Source organism: Oryctolagus cuniculus, chromosome 5, assembly GCF_051225735.1.
Source record: "Oryctolagus cuniculus isolate XC-2025 breed Fujian yellow rabbit chromosome 5, ASM5122573v1, whole genome shotgun sequence".
NCBI lineage: Eukaryota > Metazoa > Chordata > Mammalia > Lagomorpha > Leporidae > Oryctolagus > Oryctolagus cuniculus.
Genome location: NC_142871.1, coordinates 145,751,551 through 145,775,216, shown reverse-complemented (window position 1 = coordinate 145,775,216; position 23,666 = coordinate 145,751,551). Strand labels below are relative to the sequence as shown.

General features: G+C 43.0%; 1 protein-coding gene across 11 annotated transcripts in view; it reads right to left on the bottom strand.

Annotated features, from left to right (window-relative positions):
- Nucleotides 1-23,666, bottom strand: part of RNF144B (ring finger protein 144B) — a 203,031-nt gene that overhangs the window by 32,247 nt on the left and 147,118 nt on the right. For all 11 annotated transcript variants that reach the window (XM_051832579.3, XM_008274113.5, XM_051832575.3 and 8 more), the window contains one exon: nucleotides 11,206-11,310. In XM_051832579.3, the coding sequence (XP_051688539.2) occupies nucleotides 11,206-11,310 (105 nt within the window). The remainder of the gene's footprint in view (nucleotides 1-11,205; nucleotides 11,311-23,666) is intronic.

Below are 23,666 nucleotides of genomic sequence, written 5' to 3'. Positions count from 1 at the left end.
ATCTTATCTGTTGGCTAAACATCTGCTCCTAACTTATGTTTTAAATCTACTTTCTACAAACCTTCTGAAGTACCTTTGTATATATAAGATTCAAGAAAGATCTATTTGTTTATCTTGTTGTATGTTGGATTCTTCAGATGAAAACTAATTTTCTCAAATATGTCTATCACATTTTTGGTTTTAGATGAGATAAAGCTGGAGCTAGTTAAAAAAAATGATCCAAATTATTAAATTCTTGGTTCTGATGCCATTTGCCACTAAGTCACTATTGATCAAGACTAACATTTCTACTATTCCAAAATTGAAATTATTGTATTAGGATGATTATTGGAAAACTCAATCATGATGCAGGTAAAGGAGCTATAGACAATTTTTTGACCGAAAGAATTTTAACATTGAATGCTAGACTAACAATTCTAGAGAATAGTAAGAGCAATTGGAAGTGTCTTGTGATACGCATTCATCTTTTCTCTGCCAAGAAAGAAATTTCTATCATTCAAAAACCACACTGCATCATTCTTTACCTTTTTATTTTGAAACAATTTTATATTCATGAAAATTTGCAAAATTTATTTAGTGTTCCTAAACTCCATTCCCCTTACCTACTCTTAATGATAAAGCCCTATTTGAGATGTCTTTAAAAAGTTGAAATATATATAGTGAAAAAACCATGCATGGATTTCAATTTTTTTTGCACTAAAATTAATTTCTATTTAAATTCCACTTTTCCATGAACTTTTTGAAGCACCTTCACGTGAGTTGAGGGAGGAGTCAGGGATGAGTTGGGTGCATGACCTTGGTTGCCTGGTAGACTAAGGCATCTGCAGAACACAAGACAAATGAACGGCCAGGGCAGCTGTGTGCAGACACCTCTGAGAGCACTGGCCCTGGAACCCAGTTCCATCCCACCCTTCACTTCTATGGTGGGACCCAGCTTCTGATTGAGGTCCTCCTTCCTGGTTTTTTCAATCAGGATTTGAGGTCTAGAGTTTAGGAAAGGAGGCTTTGGCTGGTCCGTTGCGCTGAGGTCAAAGGGTCAATATACCGCTTTTCTTCTCTGTTAGAAAAAGCAGTTCTTTTCTGGGTTGGGATGGAAAACATTTCTTCATTTCTGTGCCAATGTGATTAGACATTGATCCAGAAGGCAAGTCCAGTTTCTCCCACCTTTACTTTTGTAAATAGTAATCCTCAAGCATTGCCAGAGCCTTGACAGGTCATATGAGCCAGTGGTTAATTCCATCTCCAGATGTACTGGTCTGTTGTACTCTCTGTTCAACCTGCTCTCTTAATTTTTCAAAACACTTGTAGCATAAGTCTGGTTTGCTTTTTAAAATTTCCAAGTATATTTATCTTTTAATTCCAATTACCCATGAACTTTTCAAAGTCCCCTCATATAACCACAGTCAATTATGGAAATAATAGGAAATTCACACTGACTGATTCAACACAACTAAACCACCTACAGTAGGTCTTATATAAATTCCACAAGTTGTCTCTCTGTCTTTTGTAATCCAAGACCGGATCCAAGCTATACTTGCGTCAGTGTCTCCTTGGCCTTTTCTAACCCATGACAGTTCTTTAGCTTATTTTTCTCTTTCATGACCTTGACATTTTTTAAGAATCCATGCCACTTGTTTGCATAAAATTCCCTGATTTGGATTTGTCTGATTAGACTAAGAGTGTACATTTTTGGCAAAAATATCACAGGTGCAATCTCGGGGTTATCAGGCGGTACATGGGGACAATACATCTTATTACCAATGGTGTTTAACTTTCTGAGCAAGCTAGGTGGTGTCTGTCAGGTTTCTCCAACCTTTGTGATCAACAAGTATCTTGCAGGGGTAGACGGTATTTTAATTTAGAATCTTTAAGATGCAGAGTACCCCTGCAATGATTGGGAAGAACATAGGATAGAAATAAAGTTTTATTATTTACAGCCCTGGGGATGGCATGGCATCTCTGGAGGCTGCACACAGAGGGCAGGGAGCATACGGGAGGCATTCATCAAGAGGAAGTTGCGTGAGGCAGATACCTGATAGAACCGAAACTGTCTCAAAGGTGACTAAGCCCTGTTTCTGGTATGAGAGGCTCCAACTTAAATTCAAAACAGATGCCCAGGCAACATACAGTTTTAAGATTTCCCTATAGGAAGGCACTTTTAGCCCATGCAAACTCCTGCTTCTGATCATACATTTATTTGCCCACTAATTTTGGTATCCATTTACAGTTCTTGCCAAAAATATCACTGTGGGGGCATTTGTGCTACCCATTAATGAATGGATGCCTGTGTCCCATATCAGAATACATGCATTCAGTTCCCATCTCTGGGTTCCCAATTCCAGCTTCCTGCTAATGAGAACCCTGGGGGGCAGCAGTGATGGTTCAAGTTACTGGGTTCCCATGGAGGAGACTTGGATTGAGTTCTTTGCTCCTGGCTTTGACTTGATCCAGCCCCAGCTGTTGAAAGCATTTGGGGAGTGAACCAGCAGTTGGGAGATTTCTCTCTCTCTCTCTCTCTTCCTATCAAATAAAAATTTAAAAAATTATATTATTGTGGTATTTGCTTAATGACTTTTCTATTCCTACCTTCTGTCCCTTCTCCCCTAAAGATGTGTTTATTCATCTTATTTAGATCAGTATATAGACTACTAATATTTGTTTTATTCAGTGGATTCTAATCCATAGTCAAGCAGTAGAAGCAAAGCTCTCTAAATATTTCCTTGGCTATCAAAACAACATGCCCTGGGGCCGGCGCTGTGCTGCAGTGTGTGAAGCCATCGCCTGCAGTGTTGGCAACCCATATGGGCACCGGTTTTGTGTACCAGCTGTTCCACTTCCAATCCAACTCTCTGCTATGGCCTGGGAAAGCAGTAGAAGATGGCCCAAGTCCTTGGGCCCCCACACCTGTGTGGGAGATCCAGAAGAAGCTCCTGGCTCCTGGCTTCAGACCAGCGTGGCTCTGGCCATTGTGAACCAACAAGTGGAAGACCTCTCTCTCTCTCCCTCTCTCTCTCCCTCTCTCTCTCTCTCTCTCTCTGCTTCTCCTTCTCTCTCTGTGTAACTCTGACTTTGAAGTAAATAAGTAAATCTTTAAAAAAAAAAAAAAAAAGACCACATCCCTCAGATCAACCACTAAAAAGTCCTTATTTGATTTAAAGTTTTTCCTTTGAAATGTGTGCTACTTTACCTATTAAACAGGTTAAACCTATTAAATCTCCTCCTATCCAAGCTCAATAGATTATTTTTCCTCATCATCATTCTTGAAATTTTTCTAAAAGGAAAACAATTTTAATTCAGAGAAAATATACTGTTTAGTTTGAACAGAACTAGAGCAATAATACCAAGAGTAACAACAGAAAAGCTATTCGTGGGGCTGGTGTTGTGGAGCTGGCACTTGCAATGCCAGCATCCCATATGAGTGGGGTTCAAGTTTCAGCTGCTCCGTTTCCAATCCAGCTCCCTGCTAGTGTGCCTGGGGAAGCAATGGAAGATGGCCCCAAGTGCTTGGGCCCCTGCAACCCACAGGGGCTCCTGGTTTCAGCCTGGCCCAGTCTCAACCATTATAGCCATTTCGAGAGGAACCAGGGGATAGAAAACTGATCTCTCTCTCGCTCGCTTGCTCTGCATTTCAAATACTTTTTTTTTTAAAAACGCACTATTCGTTGTATTTTTCTTTTGGTTATTATTCTGGTAAAAATGGAGCTGGGGATACTTACTAAATATCTGACTCTTCCTCTGCTGGAAGGCTTTGATTTTCCCTTCCACCCAGAGCAGGCCCACACTCAGGAAGTCAGAGCATGCCTACACGAGGGGTGCAGTAGCACTTAGACCTGGCAGTTAACTGGATATCTCTAACATGCACATTGGAGAAAGATGAAAATTGAGCCACACCCTTTTTTAATCACTATTAACTATGGCCATAATACTTGAAGGCATCACCACCTGCATTAACATCAACCTACATTGACACCAACCCTACAAAAAAACTAAAAAGCAAAGGAAAAGGAGCAGACGGCAGAGCCTGCTTACTGCAAAATCATGCATGAACAGAGAGGTATGTGTTCCCGTGAGAAATGTTGGTAAACACAATACATGTTGATTTCTAGTTGGGAAATTGATTCTGGGTTAAGAAAATGAAGTGATTAAAACTCAATGATTGAAGATCAGACAGGCTTCAGTAAATATTGTCCATCAGAATCTGCAAAGCAGGACAGAAGAAGAGAGAAGTTAAGACTTTATTTAGGTTTGGCCCTTTATTACTTCTGTGATCTATTTTATTTGAAAGGAAGAAAAAGATAGAAGATGGGAGGGCAGGAGAGATAGAGAGAGAGAGGAGGGAGAGAAGGGAGAGAGAGAAAGAGAGAGGGAGGAAGGGAGGGAGAGAAGGAAGGGGAGAGAGAGAGAGAGAGAGAGAGAGAGAGAACCCATCCACTGGTTCAGTCCACAAATACACACAAGAACTAGGGCTGGGTCCAGCAGAAGCTAGAAGCCAGGAACTCCACCTGGATCACCCTTGTGAGTGGCAGTGACCCAACTACTTGAGTCATCATCTGCTGCCTCCCAGGGTGCATGTTAGCAGGAAGCTGGAATCAGAAGCTGAGCTGGGACTTGAACCCAGTCACTCCCATACGCAATGCGGGTGTCCCAGGCAGCTGCTTAGTGCTGCGCCAAATGCTTCCCCCTCCCCCAGGTTTGGCCCTGGAAGTAGGCATTTAGACGGGCAGTTAAGATGCTCTGGGTTCTATGTCAGAGTGCCTAGGTTCAATTTCAGGCTCCAACTCCTGATTTGAGTTTCCTGCTAAAACAGACTGTAGGAGGCAGCAGAGATGACTTAAATAAGTGGATCCCTACCACCTACATGGGAGATTTGGATGGGTTTGTATCAGTCCCAGCTCATCTGTGGTTTTTGGAGGTATTTGAGGAGCAAACCAGTAGATGGGAGCTTGCTCTGCCACTCTCCCTATTTTTCCTTGTTTCTCTGCCTCTCACATGAAATTTTTAAAAATGTGTTTAATCAATCAGACTTCTGCTACAAGTGCTTTTAAAAATTAAAGAAACAGGTTGAACAGAGAGTACAACAAATCAATACATCTGGAGATGGAATTAACCACTGGATCATATGACCTGTCAAGGCTCTGGCAATGCTTGAGGACTATGACTTGCAAAAGTAAAGGCGGGAGAAACTGGACTTGCCTTCTGGATCAATGTCTAATCACACTGGCACAGAAGTGAAGAAATGTTTTCCATCCCGACCTAGAAAAGAAGAACTACACTTCCTAACAGAGAAGAAAAGCAGCAAGTGGATCCCTTTACCTCAGCGCAACGGACCAGCCAAAGCCTCCTTTCCTAAACTCTAGACCTCAAATCCTGATAGAAAGAACCAGGAGGGCATCAGCCAGAAGCTGGGTCCCACCATAGAAGTGAAGGGCGGGAGGATTCCCGGGCCAGTGATCCGCAGAGGTGTCTGCACACGTGTGCACAGGCTGTCCGTTCATCATGTGCTCTGCAGACGTCTCAGCCCCCTGTGCAACCAAGGTCAAGTGCTCCCATCACCCACCAACTTCCTCCCTCAACTCCCTTCAGGGTGCCTCAGAGAGTCTGTAGTTATGCAGTTAAAAGATAAGTTAATTTTGGTGCAAAAAGATTGAAATCCATGCATAGTATTTTCATGATATGCATTTTCCATGAACTGTTCAAAGAACTCTCATCTGTGGGTAAAAGGCACTTGCCCAGGTGCACCTCCATGTGACACAGCTTGGTTCCCCTTAGTGAAAGCAGAAGCTTGGAAATATTATTTCCCATTTATCTGCAGTTTTAAATACATTTTAAAAGAAAGCTTTATATATTTTCTAAACCAAACAAAATTCAGCTGGGAATCTCAAAAATATCTATTTAACTCTGGCAGATTCCTCTATTCCCTGCTATACCCAAAGTTTACCCATCTCTCCAGCCAACATAAATGGCAGCCTAAGTGTAGCACACACAGGCCCAATCCCTTTCAGTTTATGTTTTTCAACCCCAGGGACAGTACTACAACATTTGCTTGGCATCCTAATCCTTGATCTGGCCCAGCTTCCTGTGATCACAGAAAGATGAATGTTAGAAGAGCCCAGGGCTGGCATTGTGGTGCAGTAGGTTAAGCCACCTGCAATGCCATTATCCCATACAGGAGTGTCCACAGTCCCAATTGCTCCAGTTCTGATCCAGCTCTCTGCTAATGCTCCTGGGAAAGCAGCAGAGGCTGGCCCAAGTACTTAGGGCCCTGCCACCTATGTGGGAGATCTGGATGGTGTTCAAGCTATTTGCCCAGTCCTAGCCATTGTAGCCATTTGGGAGTGAACCAGCTGATGGAAGATTTCTCTCTCGTTCTCTCTGTAACTCTGCCTTTCAAATAAATAAATAAAATCTTTAAAAGATAAAAAAAGAGCTGGTTACTAGCTCTCTGCTATGACCTGGGAAAGCAGTAGAAGATGGCCCAAGTCCTTGGGCCCCTGCACCTGCATGGGAGACCTGAAAGAAATTCCTGGCTCCTGGCTTCGGATCAGCTCAGCTCTGGCCTTTGTGGTCATTTGAGGAGTGAACCAGCAGAATGGAAGACCTCTCTCTCTCTCTCTCTCTCTCTCTCTGCCTCTCCTTCTCTCTCTGTGTAACTCTTTCAAATAAATAAAATAATTCTTTAAAAAAAAAGAAAGACCTGGTTACTGCAAGGGATGCTAAAGGAAGGTAATTTGGAAAGAACACTTGGATCCTCATAACTCTAGCAGCCTTTTCCAAAGCCACCCTAAATGATATGCCATCTAAGTAAAAACTATGTTGTAAAGTAGCTTCATAGTCCTTAATATGCTAGCTGTCTCCTCGCTCCCAGGCTTCCAGAGTGCCCTACCCTAAATCCTATCTTAGAGAAATTCTGGAGCATCCCCACCATTCTTTTTTTTAAGATTTTATTTATTTATTTTACTTATTTGAAAGGCAGTGATACAGAGAGGGAGGCAGAAACAGAGATCTTCCATCTGCTGGTCCATTCCCCAGATGGCTGTAACAGCTGGGGCTCAGCCAGGCTGAAGTAAGCAACTAGGGATTCCATTTGGGTCTCCCATGTGGGTGGCTGGGACTCAAACACTTGGGCCATCTTCTGCTGTTTTCCCAGGCACATTAACAGAGAGCTGGATCAGAAGTAGAGCAGCCAGGACTCGAACCAGTGCACATCTGGGATGTCGGTGTCACAGGCAGTGGCTTAACCCACTGTGCCACAACGCCAGCCCCAGAATCCCCCATTCCTGGCAGCGGCAGATGCCCCCACCCTTCCTCTGCTGCATGCTATGGCACTGGCAGTAAAAGGCAGGCTGGCGGATTCAGGGCCTCAGCACTTGGAAGGAGGATCAGTGGGTGAGAAGCTCTTCTGTGTGCCTCCCAGCCAGCTGGCAGTTGGAAGAAGTTCAACTCAGGCAGCCCCCATTCAAATACGTTATGCACGTGCCACTCAAGGATGATGCAGCCCAGATGCATAGCTCAGACTCTCCCAGGAAGGACAGCGCATTAATCCCAGAGGTACGGAACTGCTCAAAGTAGACACCACCTTTTTTAACAAAGCTCCTTAAGCTCTCAAGCAAGGACTTGGCCCGAAGTAATGCTATCAGAACAATCTGTGTCCTGTCTTCATAATTCCATATTGGACAAGGTCCCTGGATCAAGTACCTTGGAACACCCTGCTGAGCAACAGCTGAAAGTACCAGAGGATGCAACGAAGGGAAGTTCAGCACATCCCAGGCTCACGTGGGCTCACCTCTAGCACGGGTCCTCCGGTTCCTATCTCGCCCCCCTCTTCTGTGACATGGACACAAGCTGACAGTTAATATGTAAGCAAGCAGTGCTTGGACTGGGCACTAAATGCTTCACTAAGGAGGCTCTCCTGACAGAGAAAAGAGGCAGAGCCAAGAGCTGAGCCAATTTGAAGGAACCAAGGAGGCAGACACAGGGAGCGGAGCCCACTTTGTGAGCTGGGCTCACTCAGGAAAGAGCTTAAAGACTTCCTAGTGTCCTCTGAAGTTGAGGAAATGTTGTACTTATTGCATTGCACAAGACAATGAATGATGAAAAATTCTGTATCCTCATATAAATAGCAGTAAGACAAAGGGAACCAGCCTCAACTAGAACTCCACTAGAATCTACTCAATAATGTACAGATAGTGAATTATATATGAGGGCACTTCAAAAAGCTCATGGAAGGGCAGGTGTTTTGGCACAGCAGGTTAAGCTGCCACTTGGGACACCTGCATCCTGTATCTTGAGCACCGGTTCAAGTCCCAATTACTCCACTTCCTAGGCAACTGCTTGATAATGTGCCTGGGAGACAATGGATGATGGCTCAAGTACTTGAGTCTCTGCTACTCACGTGGGAGACCCAGATGAAGTTCCTGGCTCCAGGCTTCACCCTGGTCTAGCCCCTGCTCTTGTAGTCAGCTGGGGAGTAAATGAGTAGCTGGAAGATTTCTCCCCCTACCTTTTCAAATAATTAAATATCTTTTGAAAGTTCATGGAAAATGGAGTTAAAAGATAATTTTGGTGTAAAAATGTTTGCAATCCATGCATAGTTTTTTCATAATGTATATTTTCCATGAACTTTTTTTGAAGACTCTCCATATATATATGGATATCAAATCTTTTGCAGGTCCCAGCTTAACCCACTGTACCACAACAGACCCCTGGCCCTTGTTCTGCTTTTTAAAATATCATCTGGTGGAGCCTGTGACACTGGCACCTCATATGGACACTGATTTGAGTCCCAGCTGCTCTATTTCCAATTGAGCTCCCTGCCAGTGCATCTGGAAAAGCAGTAGCAGATCCCTGCCACCAAGTGAGAGGCTTGGATGGAGTTCCAGGCTCCTGGCTTTGGCCTGGCCCTGCCCTGGCCACTATGGCTATCTGGACAGTGAACTAAAACATGGAAGATATCTCCCTATAGCTTCGCCTCTTTCTCTGTAACTCTCACTTTCGGGGGGGGGGGGGGTGTGTGTGTGTGTTTGGTAATCTTTAAAGGGCTGTTATAGGTTTGTTTGATTTTAATACAACCTCAAAGTAAAATTGCTTTTAAAATAAATCTGGATGAACAGAACCAGAAGCAGGAAGGGTGGACCTACTGGGAAAAGGGCAAGAGGAGGGGAAGCACAAAAAGCCTACACAAGGAAAATCAGACGGGGTAAGACAAACTGCAGCCAGTCCTCACCCACTTGTCTAACACTGAGCCCTAACACTGCATACCTGGAGTGTCACTGCCTGATGGTTAGCATTTCCTGAAAGTACAGAGCCACACTATGCCGCTGAACTTTCTGCATTCACGTGAGTGTCCTACCCCATGCTGTCCAATCAGGCAGCCATTTGCTACATGTGCTGTTGAACACTTAAAAACAGTTATTGGAGTGGGCATTTGGTACAGTAGTTAAGATGTCACTTGAGATACCCGCATCCCATATCAGAGTGCCTGGGGTAGAAACTCAGCTCTGTTTCCAATCCAGCTTCCTGCTAATGCATATCCTGGGAGGCAGCAAGTGATGGCTCGAAGTGCTTGGGTCTCTGCCACCTATGTGGGAGACTTCAATAGAGTTCTGGACTCCTGGCTTTGACCTGGCCCAGACCTGGCTATTGCAAGCCTGGGAGAGAATCCACAGATGGAAGAGAACTATCTGTTCATCTCTCTCTCTCTATCTATCTCTTTCTACCTTCCAAATACGCAGTTAATTAAACAAAAAAAGTTACTGACAAGCACAATTTAAAAGCTGAACTTTAAATTATATCTAATTTTAATCAATAACTTAAAAAATATTTATTTACTTATTTATTTGAAAGGCAGAACTACAGAGAGGGGTGGAGAGACAGAGAGAAACATTTCCATCCACTGGTTCACTCCCCAAATGGCCACAATGGCTGGGGCTTAGTCAGACCAAAGCCAGGAGTCAGAATTTCTTCCAGGTCTCCCATGTGGGTGTCAAGGGCCCAAGCATTTGGGCCATCTTCTGCTGCTTTTCCAAGGCCATTAGCAGGGTGCTGGATCGGAAGTGGAGCAGCTGGAACTCGAACCAGCTTAACCCACCGTGCCGCAGCACCAGTCCCAATTACTCTAATTTAAAAAAAAAATTCTAACCTGGGTACAACATGCTTTTGAAAATAATTTGTTTATTTACTTATTTGAAAGGAAAAGTGACAGAGCGAGTGGTTCATTCTCAAAATGCCTGCAACAGCCAGGAGTTAGGCAGGCTGAAACAAGGAACTCCATCTGGGTCTCCCACATGGGTGGCAGGAATCCAAGTACTTGAACCATCATTGAGCCCTGTAAGGGTTAAAAAATTACACAAAAGCACATATCAAGAAAGTAAAGAGATAGAATTCAGATTGAATTATTTCTGCCCATAATTACATGGCCTCAGTTTCTTCATTGGGAAGTAACCCAATATCATGAGTTTTGTTGAGAGGATTAGATAGTAGTATAGTGGCCACAAGAGCAACTGTAGGGGTTCCTGGTACAAAGCAGGTGTTCAGTGATTGCTGAATGGTAACTTATTCCATTGATTTCTTGGAACCTCTTTCAGAGACTTACAAACTCCTTAAGAATGGACAAAAGCTTATTATATTCTGATTAACAGTGAACAGGGTCCAAAGATTAGAAGGTAGATTTATGGCAAGCCAATGATCAAGGACTGAACAAACAAAGGAAAGAGATAAATCACAGTCGTAAGAAAATGAGAGAAAAACTTAAAAAAAAAAAAGTTTCTGATGTTCTGATGCCTGACATGATTTGAATGAAAAGCCTCTCTCTCTCTCTCTCTCTCTCTCTGCTCTTGGGAAATCGTTCAACCCAGGCTACCACTGTATCATCACAGTAGTTTATATTTTTGAGAACTGTGGCTATTCTATGGTCTATTTATCTTTAAAGACCATGCATTATTCCATTTCCAGTTGGATTTCTAGCACCTTTGCCTATTCTAGACCTGTTTCAGCACTCAAGTTGGCAGATATAAATAGAACTGAGGTCAGGGACCATGTTAACAGTGTATATAAAGAATCCAAAGGTATGTAGCAATAAAGAACTCCTTTACCAAGTTGCCCTCTGTATTCTGTTGCTAGACTCCTTGGCAGCGAGGTGTGTAGAGTCAAGATCCTAGTAAAGTTACATCAACAGGAAGAGGGGTAGGCTGTGGCACTCGTGCATACCTCAGCTTCCTGCAGGGTCCCCTGGTTCAGGCACACCACGTCAGGACAAGTGATAGGAGACCCACATCCTTCTCGGATTGCCAACTGCATATACTGTTTCAGGCACTAGAAATTAAAAAGAAAAAAGACAATTATTCACTCTATTACAGTAGCACAGTTACGTAATGAAGCAGCCACTGCCGCTTCTTCCTTAATTGGCCGTCCTGGGGCTCCTGTACTCAGGAAACATAAGTTATCACAAGTGCAAATACTAAGAGCCATCACTTCGGAAAGAATGTAGAGACAGGCAATTCATTAGGTATGACTTCATCTTAAGAGTTTATTCAAGTCAAATTCCCGTATGCTCACACATTTCATTCACCACAGATTGGGAAAAGAAAAAACACCTTTTGCATTCACAGCAAGGGCCTTTTTTAAATTTTTTTAAACTTATGTGACATTCCAATTCCATTTTTCTCTGACGGCCCCCTCCCTCAAAGTACACCCAGAGGGAGACTAGAGCTCTGTGTCCTGTGCTTAACTAGCCAAAAAGAACCAAAGTAAGATGAAGGCAATGACATATCGAGGGTCACTCATATCAGTACGTGCACCTGGAAAAGGCAGTGACAGGGTTGGGGAAAGTCCAAGACCTCCTGCTAACTCAGAATAGCAAAGACAATTGCAGAGGATGAGGCCTTCCCAAACTATATGCCTCGGTGGATGCCATGTTGAAAAGTTTTGGGTAGAAAAAAGGCACTGCTCACCTACAGTAAGAAACTGGATAGGGAAGACTAAGAACAATCTTGGCCTATGGTTAATTGTGCCTGGACCTCGGGCAGTGGGTGGAGGGGTGAGAAGGCAGGAGAGGACAGAGAGCATTATGGGACCACCAGCGTCATTCCTCTCTTTTCCCCTCCCACCCCACCTCACACAGCCACAGGAAACTGAAGACAGCCCTTGTGGATTCAACAAGTACTTTCACAGATCCAAAATATTTTCAAAAAAAAAAAAAGTTATATTGTCACTGGCCTGGCCTATGAAAAATGACTGTGGACTTAAAATGTACAGGCTTTGTTCTAGTCCCAGCTGCTCTACTTCCTATCCAGCTCTCTGCTATGTGCTGGGAAAAGCAGTAGAAGATGGCCCAGGCACTTAGGCCCCTGCACCCACGTGGGAGACCTGGAAGAAGCTCCTGGCTCCTGGCTTCAGATCAGTGCAGCTCCAGCCATTGCAGCCATCTAGGGAGTGAACCAGTGGATGGAAGACCTTTCTCTCTCTTTCCCTCTCACTCTCTGTAACTCTGTCAAATAAACACATAAAATCTTTTTTAAAAAAATGTACAGGCTTTTTTCCTTGTCATTATTTCCAAAAAAAAGAAGATAATAACTATTTATATAGCATTTACATTTGTCAGGTATATTGTAAGTAATCTAGAAATGATTTAAAATATACCTGAGGACATGGTAGGTTCTATGCAAATATTATGTTACTTTATAGAAGGGGCTTAAGCATCTGTGGATTTTGGTGTCTATGGAGTTCCTAGAACAAACTGCCTCGGATAAAGAGGGACAAATATAGTTCCAGCAAATAACTACAACAAATCTCAAAGTCGGATCCTCTACTAATTTGTTCATAATTGTTGAGCCCATGGATAACCAAAAAATTCAAGTTCAAAATACACATAAAATACTCCACCAAAAATACCCAAGCTACTCAGTGAAGTATAGACTCTTATAAAATGATGATTATTTAAGTATTCAGTTCAGATATTTTCAAATATATACATTATGTATCAATCTGCTACACTAAAAATATGGCAATTGCACCAAGTTTTATAAAACTACAAACCATTAAACAAAACTCTATGGTCAGATACCAAAGACATATTGTGATATCTATTCCTTTCACAGACCACTATTTTTCATTTCTCCATCTGAAAGTCAAATTAATATCATTACTATATTATTTCAGAAAAATAACCCTGTATTTATCTGATGGAAACTCCTGTTACAATGTACAAATGAGTTGATGACTACGGCACACCAAGTAAACCAGACTTGTATCTCTTCAAGTAGTCATAACCACAACTAAAAAAAAAAAAAAACACCTAAATATCCAAAATAGAAGAACATATACATAAATTTCGCTACATTCAAATAGTGGAATGCTGCAGAATGACAGAAAATGTTTTCAATAGTATTTAAAGATGTGAGAAGTGCTCATGATCTGACATAAACTGAGGAATAAAAAGGTACCTGGGAGTAAGGTCCTCTTAAATCATTCTTGCATTATGATTTACCTAATCCAGACAATATGCATTATTTAAAATTTTTATTTATTTATTTTTGAGAGGCAGAGAGAAAGAGACAGAGAGGGGAAAAAAAGAGAGACAGAGGGCGGGGAAGGGTGTAGGAGGGTGCTCCCATCTGCTGGATCACTTCTCAAATCCCTGCAAACAGCCAGGACTGGACCAGGCTAAATTCAGGAACTGGGAACTCAATCAGGATTTTCCATGTGGGTGGCATGGATCCAAGTACTTGAGCCATCACCCCCACCTCCCAGGGTGTCTATCAGCAGGAAGACAGAATCAGGAGCGGAGCCAGGAGTGGAACCCAAGCACTCTGAAATTGGATATAGGCATTTGAAGAGATAGCTTAACTGGTAGGTAAATCCCAACGCAAATACTCTACTTTAACTTCCACTTTCTTGTTCAAGAGGAGAGTGGATAATCACTTGCTATGAGTCTGACTGCGGCAAACACTGTCCAGCACCAGGAACAGTGATACATGGAAGAGGCAGCAGCAAGCACATACGGGAAGAAGTTCAATGGGCAGCAAAACCCAGGAGGAACAATAAAGGTGGCTCATAAAAGAAGCGTACACCAAGGGAATAAAAGAGTCAATGGTGGGAAGGCCTGCCCACCCCACTTTGCTTCTAAGGACCTCTCTGCCGTCCATGGGACACACTGTCCCAGTGTTACCCCCTTCATCTCTCCAGCCACCACGTCACACAGATTCCAGGATTGGAGGGACAGCACCAGAGAAAAACAAAGCGAACAACACTATAAACTTCAACCCTAACCTCAAAGATCTAGCCTAACTCCACTCTGTAAGATGACAATGGGAAAGTGATTTAATCCATGACCCGGACTTACTTCCCTTAATCTTTGAGATGGGTGTAGTGATACTTTTTTCAATGACCTAAAAGCCTTAAAAATCACAGACACACAAACCTGAAATTTGTATATAAAAGCTCCTCCTTTGTAAAACTGCAAAGTGCAGAATATCATGGTTTCTGTCCTCTTTACGTGGTCTTAGACTTTATCTAGTGGAAAACGTTAACCCTGCCTCCTTCTGAGCCGTCTTTTCTCTGCTCCCTGAAGGGGACCAGTTAAACAGCTTAAAGAGAAGCTACGGAAGACAGAACAGATTATTTATAACACAGCATTTTGCATGGCTCTAGGCAAGTCTCTGCTTGGAACTACTGGGGTCTATATAAAAAGCTTAATGTTAAGTAGGAACTAAAGAGGCTATGAGAGTCGTTATCAAAATTTATTTCAACTTACACTGCAAGTCTGTAAAATTGAAATAAAAGTTTCCCCAAGAGTTTATAATAGATGTTTCATCCACTAATGCAATATTCTTAGGTACATTGCAAACCACAATGCAGCAACCTAATGAGTTCTGAAACTTTTCATAAGCACTCTGCTTGCTGCAAATGACCCATGATTTTGAGGGAGGAAGAGCTCTTAGCCCTACACGTTGGGTTTAAGTACACACTTGGAATACCCTTTGTTTTTAGTGTAAGAAACACTGGTTCAAGATAGAGATTGGTAACTGCAGGTTGTAAAGTGTCACACTGACACTCCAGCCCTCTAGATATGTGCTTCTATTCAAAGGCAGGTAGAGAACAATAACTACTCTTGGTTGTTTTCCTTCTTATTGTATTTTCAAGTACCATGGGTTCATTACATGCCTTCCGTTCACCTTGACTAGGAAATTTACCCACAAACGTTCCCTCTCTTTTTCATTACCTCTGGCTAATAAGACACAAAAGGAAAAAAACCTGCACATGAACCCCTGTACATGTTTCACAAAGCAAACATAGGTAAATGGTTAACAATTCTGGGGGGAAACTGGCATCTAGTATATAAATATAAAGAAAGGCAGAAATAGAAAAAACTATCACTATCTCATCACATTTTAACAATTACATTTCATTAAACAACAGCATTAAACAGGTACCCAAACACATGATTTTACTTTTTCTTTATTTATTTTTAAGGAATACAAATTTCATAAGTACAACTTTAGGAATACAGTTATTCTTCCGACCTTACCTGCCCTCCTACCCACATTCCCACCCCTCCTCTTCCTCTCTCTCCCCTTCCCAGTCCTATTCTCTATTAAGATTCATTTTCAAGTAACTTTGTACACAGAAGACCAACTCTATATTAAGTAAAGATTTCAACAATTTGCACACACACGCACACAGACGAAAAAACTGAGAATTAGTTTTACAGTTAACTCTCATAATACAACTCATTGAGGACAGAGATCCTGCATGGGGAGTTAGTGCACAGTGACTCCTGTTGTCAATTTAACAATTAACACTCTTATGCATGATGTCAGTGACCACCCGAGAATCTTGACATGAGCTGCCTAGGCTATGGAAGCTTTTTGAGTCCACAAACTCCATTAGTATCTAGACAAGGCCATAAGCAAAGTGGAAGTTCTCTTCTCCCTTTAGAGAAAAGTACATTCTTCTTTGATGGCCACTAATTCTGCTGGGGTCTCACTCATACAGATCCTTAGATCCTTCATGTAGGACATTTTTTGCCACAGTGTCTTGGCTTTCCATGCCTGAAATGTTCTCATGGGCTTTTCAGCCGGACCAGGAAGCCTAAAGAGCTGATTCTGAGGTCAGAGTGTTACTTAAAGCAATTGTCATTCTATGAGTCTGCTGTGTGGACTGCTTCCCATGTTGGAATATTATCTCCTTTTTAATTCTATTTATTATTACCAGACACTTGATCCTATCTATATGTTCCACTATAACACTTAATACATTCAATTTAACACCTAAGATGGCATTTTTTACCACCCAGCTTAATGGGATTTGGAGTCCCATGACAAGTTTTTATATTGCACCCTTAGAAGTAAGTCTGTAAGAATGTATGCAGAACTATACAGCTTTACAGTTACAAACTTCCTCCTCCCTCTCTTATTCCCACTCTTATTTTTTACTGAGATCCATCCTCAATTGACTTTATACACATATGATTAACTATATTAAGTAAAGAGTTCAACAAATAGTACGAAGAAAAAAAAAAACAAAGACACAAAAAAACATGAAACTGTTCCTCGACAGTCAAGACAAGGCAGCTCAAGTCATCCCTTCTCAAAGTATCAATTTCACTTATACAGCTTTTGTTTTAGGTGCTCTATTAGTTCTCATAGATCAGGGAGAACATGTGGTATTTGTCCCTTTGGGACTGGCTTATTTCACTAAGTATGATGTTTTCTAGAACCACCCATTTTGTTGCAAATGACCAGATTTCATTATTTTTTACCACTGTGTGGTATTCCATAGTGTTCATATCCCATTATTTTTTTTTATCCATTCTTCGATTGATGGGAATTTAGGTTGATTCCATGTTTTAGCTATTGTGAATTGAGCTGCAATAAACATGGGGGTACAGATAACTCTCTTATTTACTGATTTCATTTCCCTTGGGTAAATTCCCAGGAGTGGAATGGCTGGGTCATATGGTAGGTCTATATTCAGATTTCTGAGGTATCTCCACATTGTGTTCCATAGTGGGTTTACCAGTTTACATTCCCACCAACAGTGGATTAGAGTACATTTTTCCCACATCCTCGCCAGCATGTATTATTTGTTGATTTCTGTATGAAAACCATTCTTACTGGGGTGAGGTGAAACCTCATTGCGGTTTTGAATTGCATTTCCCTGGCGAATATGCAATTTTCTTAACAGCTAACAAATTCCAAGATAAATCCTTCAAACAGAATATTTCAAAAACCCAGAGAAGAAAGAAAACACTTGTCACTGGAAGTGACCGTTGAGGCCAGTGTCGCAGGTGTAAAGGAATTCACCAGAACAGCTGTAGAGAGTGAGCAGAGGTAGAATGATGGAACACGCTGCAGGTGAGCAGCAGGTGGCAGGACAGCTAGAGGCTGACTGCTGCTGCAGCATGGACCGGGCTGAGGTGTATGCTTACAGCAGCAGTCCCTGCTGAGAAAGGGTGAGTTTCCCCATGACACAACAGGTTTTCCCAGGTCGGTGATTTGCATTTCTGGGCAGAGTTGGGAAAACTGCACTTTGAGACTTTCCCTGTGCCCCAGGGCAACCTTCCACACAACTTTTTTATTTGAACAGTCAACATTTTACTTACTTTGGTAGAGTTAGTATTTTTAGGCCATGAAGGGTAATCTATGAATATCATGACAAGAACTGCTCCTCAAACTCCCTCCACCAGCCTCAAGGATTCAGAGGGGATCTAACCAAGAATTTAACCTTCAAACTCCTGGTGAAGCAGAGGACTCCTATTGTCTGTTCCAGCCCTGAAAATCTTTGAATTATCTCCAATGGGATCTTCCCGGAAAGGGGCTTCTCCAAGATCCCCTTCAAGGGTGTGGGTTTCCAGTGTATTAAAGGATGAGGCACTCTTCCCATGTGTTATAGTGCGCAAAGGGTCCCCAGGATGAGGGTCCTATGTTCCCTCTCACTGAAAGAACAAGCTATGGGGTGGAAGGGACCATCCACTAGATCATACTTTTCTTCAAGGTTTTTTTTTCCTAGGGAAAATAAAACATTACAATGAGTAGTGTATAGAACTGGATTCCAGTGATGGAGGTTGAAGGACAAGCCCTCTGCTGACTTGGGCAAGTCATTAACCTCTCAGGTTACAGGGGGAGAGATACCATTTATATAAAATGAGACAATAGGGGCCAGCGCTGTGGTGCAGTAGGCTAATCCTCCGCTTGCAGCACCAGCATCCCATATAAGAGCCGATTCTAGTCCCAGCTGCTCCTCTTCCAATGTCCTGGGAAAGCAGTGGAAGATGGTCCAAGCATTTGGGCCCCTGCACCCATGTGGGAGACCCTGAAGCTCCTGGCTCCTGGCTTCGGATTGACCCAGTTCCCGCCATTACAGCCATTCGGGGAGTGAATGGCTCTCTCTCTGTCCCTCCCTCTCACTGTTGTAACTTTACCTCTCAAATAAATAAAATCTAAAATAAAATGGGACAATACTGCCTGCCTAGCATATTCTCAGGAAATGGAGAGAGTCTTCCATTAGAGAATACAAGAAAATATTCTGAAAAGTGAAACATGGAGAATGGAATAGATGTTTCTGAATGGTAGGCAGGCAAGGAGAAATCAAGGTCCCCAAGCAGATGTGATTCTTGAAGACCAGCCTCATGGGGTGGGGAGGGAATGCAGGAAGAGAATAAGTATAGTTGGGAGGAAGGAAGTCATAATAGCTACATTAGTTGAATATTTAGATGACACCCCCTCCCTTCCCCAGAATCTTGGCTGCTATGGGATGCAGGTGCTGTGGTCCTGAGGTCTATGAAGGAGAGTCATCCACTTGAAAGGTAGAGTGACAGTGAAGCTTAGTTAGTGAACTACTGACCTAGGGTTTCTCATCTCTCTCTCTCTCATCCCTAACTGGAAAGAAAGGTGATGAGGAGGATAATACCTCAGGGCCAAAACCCACACAGGCTCCTGAGTGTCTGTTCTGCATTTTATTATTCCAGGTACAATGTGTACATTAACGTCAATAGTCTATAAAAAAATAGACTAACATTTCTCTGCCTCCATACACAATTACATCACAATATCTCCAGTGTGTTCTACGCAGCATCTTACATTGAGGCCAATATTCTGCTTATTCTAGTTTAGACCCTGAGCTCTCCACATGATTTGAGAATAAAGCCTTCTTTGTTGAATTGCAATTGAGTTAAAGTGTTAGTAAAGCTCAAGATGGTATCTCTTGCAATTCAAAAGCCTATTAACACTCCAAAATCACCTTGGTTTAAAAAAATCAGATAAACCAACAATTTACAACAAGGCAAGATGTTGGGTCCTAATATGGTATGATCTTAAAATGTTTTCTGACAAAACCTCTTTCAGAGATCTAGGCTGTTAACCAATGTGATCCTACTGATGGAGATCAACTTCTCCATCATGGGTGTTTGTCAACCACAAAGGATATCAGAGAACCCCTGGGAAAACCTGGCACCAAGTAACTAAACAGGAGAACCCTAAGTCAAAGAACAAGCTGTCAGGACAGTTAAAAGAAACCCTAGTTTTCACAGTTCTCCTCCTCAAGCTTCTCTTACTCCAGAACCCTTCCCTGCCTTGCCCCAAGCGTGGCGGCATCCCAGCCCATGTGCTGTCACAGTACCCAGGTGCTCAGCTAGCACTGCCCCTCTCATACCAGGCGCACGCAAGTACTCTTGGGAGCCCAGGAGTTCTTCAAGGCAAGACTTCTCCCATTTTATGTTGACTCAACGATCTCAATTAAACATCTAAATAAAAGCATTTCCGTCTCAGGAAACTCCCTATTTCCACCGAATCTCAATGCTCACGTGTGTGTGTGTGTGTGTGTGTGTGTGCACGCAGGACTGTTTTGCCAGGTAGAAAGGCCTCCATTGTCACAGGCAGATGGAAAGAGAAAGAAAGAATCTAGAGCCAGGAGCAGATGCACACATCAGGATTTTTAGTGATTCCAGAAGAGGAAAGTGGTGGGATCACTGAATTACCACATACTCACTGGAACACTCCAAACTCAGAGTCTGACTGCAGAAGGTGATTTAGCTGAGCTAAACATCACCCATCACATACATGTCTGCTCACATTTTATTGGTCTGTAATTCCAGTCCATGTTTGGCTTGCCCATTTATTCTGGTGTTCTGTTTAAGAGACATATGCCTAACTGTGCTAAACCTTGTATTTCTATTTGTATAAGTGTTAGTAAGACTCTAATAGAAGTATTTTAAATAACTGAATATTGGAGTTCTAATTATTTTACTCTGAAAAGGAAACCATATAACCCATCCAAAGTGGGAGAACACCGTGATTCCCACTGGCAGAGGGTCTGAGATAGTACATTTTCCTTCGGGGATGTATCAGAATAGCAGAGTATCCAAAGGCAATTTTTAAAAAAGACTTATGTCATTTATTTGAAAGGTAGGGTGACAGTGATAGAGATGGAGATGAGAGGATGAGAGAGAGAGAGAGAGAGTCAGAGAGAGAATGAGAGAATGAGAGAATGAGAGAATGAGAATCTTCAGCCCACTGGTTCACTCCCTAAATGGTCACAAAAGCTGAGAAGGGCCAGATCAAAGCCAGGAGCCTGGACTCCATCTGGGTCTCCCACATGAGTGGCAGGAGCTCAGGTACTTCGAGCATCTTGCTGCCTTCCTGGCACATTAGCAGGGAGCTGAATCAGAAGCAGAGCAGCTGGTACTAGAACCATTTCTTGGATGTGGGTTGCCAGCATCACAGGTTGGGGCTTAACCCATTTCACCACAACGCCAAAGGGAATTTTATAAACTACTCAGCCTCCCCAACTCCTACCCACCCCTACCCCCACCAGCTTCCTCAATCATTCAGAAGACTTGACTTTTCCTCCCTACTTGCAAACTACCTAGCACCACCTTAGGTAACACCAGATATTAACAGTGAATGAAGATTGTACAGGCAAACAAAGCAGCCCTTAGCCCCCTGCTTTGAAAATGACCATGAACTTGCCTGTTTCCAACAGCCCAGAATTTCCTTGAGGGTCCAGATCACCTGTTTATTGTTCCCATGGGCACCTCTCACAGGATCTGGCACATGATAGACCCCTCAGGCTTTTATGGGAGCTGATGGCAAAACTTCAGTTCTAATCACTAAAATACAAACCCACCCACACATGTATCCTTTCCCCCTTCCTCCTGGACACCTAGAAGTCAACTCCATTATTTTCTGTTTCCTATTCCCTCCTGATATCAGGAAATTAACCTATTGATGATCCAGTTTCTGTCTTATATATTTGTTTTCTTAATTTTTATTTTCAGGTTTTTTTCTTTTTATTTGAAAGGCAGAGTACAAGGACAGACAGAGACATAAATTTTCCATCTCCCCAGGTGCCCACAACAGATAGGGCTGGGCCAGGCCAAAGCCAGGATGTGACAACTCAATCCAGGTCTCCCATGAGGTACCAGAGGTCCAGATACTTTAGCCATCACCCGCTGCTTCCAATGGTACATATTAGCAGGAAGCCGGAATTGGAAGCTGAGCCAAGATGAAGCCAGGCACTCTGATAGGGGATACAGGCATCCCAAGTAGTATCTTAACTGCTACCCCAAATGCTCACCCCTTTTCCTATGTCTTAAAATTTTGTCCTATGTAGTAGATTCTTATTCAGTGATTAAGCATGAGCAAAAATATCCTAATCAAAGAAACATAATAGGGGCCAGCATTGTACTGTAGTGGGTAAAACTGCTGATGCAATGCCAGCAGCACAAACGGTCACTGGTTCATGTCCTAGCTGCTCCACTTCTGATCCAGCTCCCTACTAATGGCCTGAGAAAAGCAGCAGAAGATGGCCCAAGTATTGGGGCTCTTGCAACCCATGTGGGAGACCTGGAAGAAGTTCTGGCTTTGGCCTGGCCCAGCCTTGGCTGTTGCAGCCATCTGGGAAGTGAAGCAGATGGCAGATCTTTTTTCTCCCTCTCTCTGTATAACTCTGACTTTCAAATAAATAAATCTTTAAAAAAATAATAATAAAATGGCAAAGAAAATCATTCCTCCCTTACTCTTCCTCTTGGCTGTCTACTGGCTTCTTTACTCCTCTCCTCTTCACAGTGAAATGTCTGATAGACCTGTCTGCCCTCACTCCCTCACCAACCCCCAACGCTGGTCCTCCTGTCACCTTGAAATGCAGTGGCTGGGGACCTGCACGTCGCTCAACGCAGGGCCCGCTCCCTCCCTCCAGACCTCTCAGCAGACTCAGGTTCTCCACTCCCACCTCTCTGCAACCTCCTTCTCACTGCCTCCAGGACTCCACGCTCTCCTGATTGACAGTCTTGCCCTCTGGCCACCCCTTTTCCGTCTCTGAAACATTTTTCAACTCAAGTTTTAAATGCTGGAATTGTAGTGACGCCAGGATGGATCACAGGAACTCAAATCCAACAGACACAAGGCTGCATGTATGACATCCAACAGACACAAGGCTGCATGCATGACCTTTCCTCCTAAATCCTGCTCCCTTCTCTCTCTGTGTCTGGCATGTCCATCCTTGGCAATTGTACTACCCAGAAGCCTGGCAGTCGTTCACAACGCTGCTCCTTCTCCTACTCTGCTTCCCAATAAATGCCTGCTGGACATCTCTACCTGTCTGCCACCTCCTCAAACTCAATCCAACTTAGAAGTTTTGGATTCCACTTTTCCCAACTTACCAACAAAACTGTTCTCCTGTCTCCCAGCGTCCTCTTTTAGGTAAATGGTACCAGAGATAAAAACCCATCACCCTGGATTCCCCTTTTCCTCAAACTCCATGACTGAAATACCCGAGTACTTCAAAAAGTTCCTTGAAAAAATTGAACTAAAAAATAATCTGAGTGTAAAACAATTTTTGAAATCCAGGCATAGTTTTTTCATAATGTTCATTTTCCATTAACTCTTTAAAGACCCCTCATGTGCCCCAAATCCAATCACAAATCCCCACTTCACTGCAGGTCACCATCTCCTCTTTTGTGGTCCCTGCAATAGCTTCCTCACTAGTCTCTGGGCTTCTGCTCCGCACAGCAATTTTTAGACATTTTTATATTTTTTATTTTCTTGCCCCAAACCCTGCAATGAATTTGTATTTAGTTGGAGTATCTCTCTAACTCTTGACTATGGCTTTCAAGCTCCCATATGCCTTAACTCTTGGCTATTACCCACACCTCATTTCTACCACGTTCCACCTCCACCAAGCTCTGGGAAAATGGGCCCTCCTGCCAGTTCATCAGCAGCCAGACTTGTTCTGCCATTGAGTCCTTCCTGGCACTTGCCATTCCCTCTCCTTGCAAGGTGCCTTCTCCAGACACCTTGTGGTTACTCCATGAGGAGCGCCACTCCATGTTACCATATCAGACATGCCTTCCCCCTAACTCTAAAAGCCAGCCTGCCCTGCCCCGATGGGTCTCTCTACGTGGCTTTATTTTTCTTCATAGCCCTCCCAACTTGTGCCCTGTTTGCCGCCCCACTAGAAGGTCAGTTATAAGAACAGACATTTTCTCTTGGTTTTGGAAGGATCCTTAGAAAACATGTAGAAGGTACTGCAGAACATGTTGAACGATTTAATACCCCAATCCTGTACCTCTTTTCATAAATGTCCATTGCATAAATATCCTTTCTCAGTCTGTTCTGCCAGTAGCCCATACTCAGGCGCAGTTATCTCGGGTCTTGGCTTCTCTTTAGCCCACT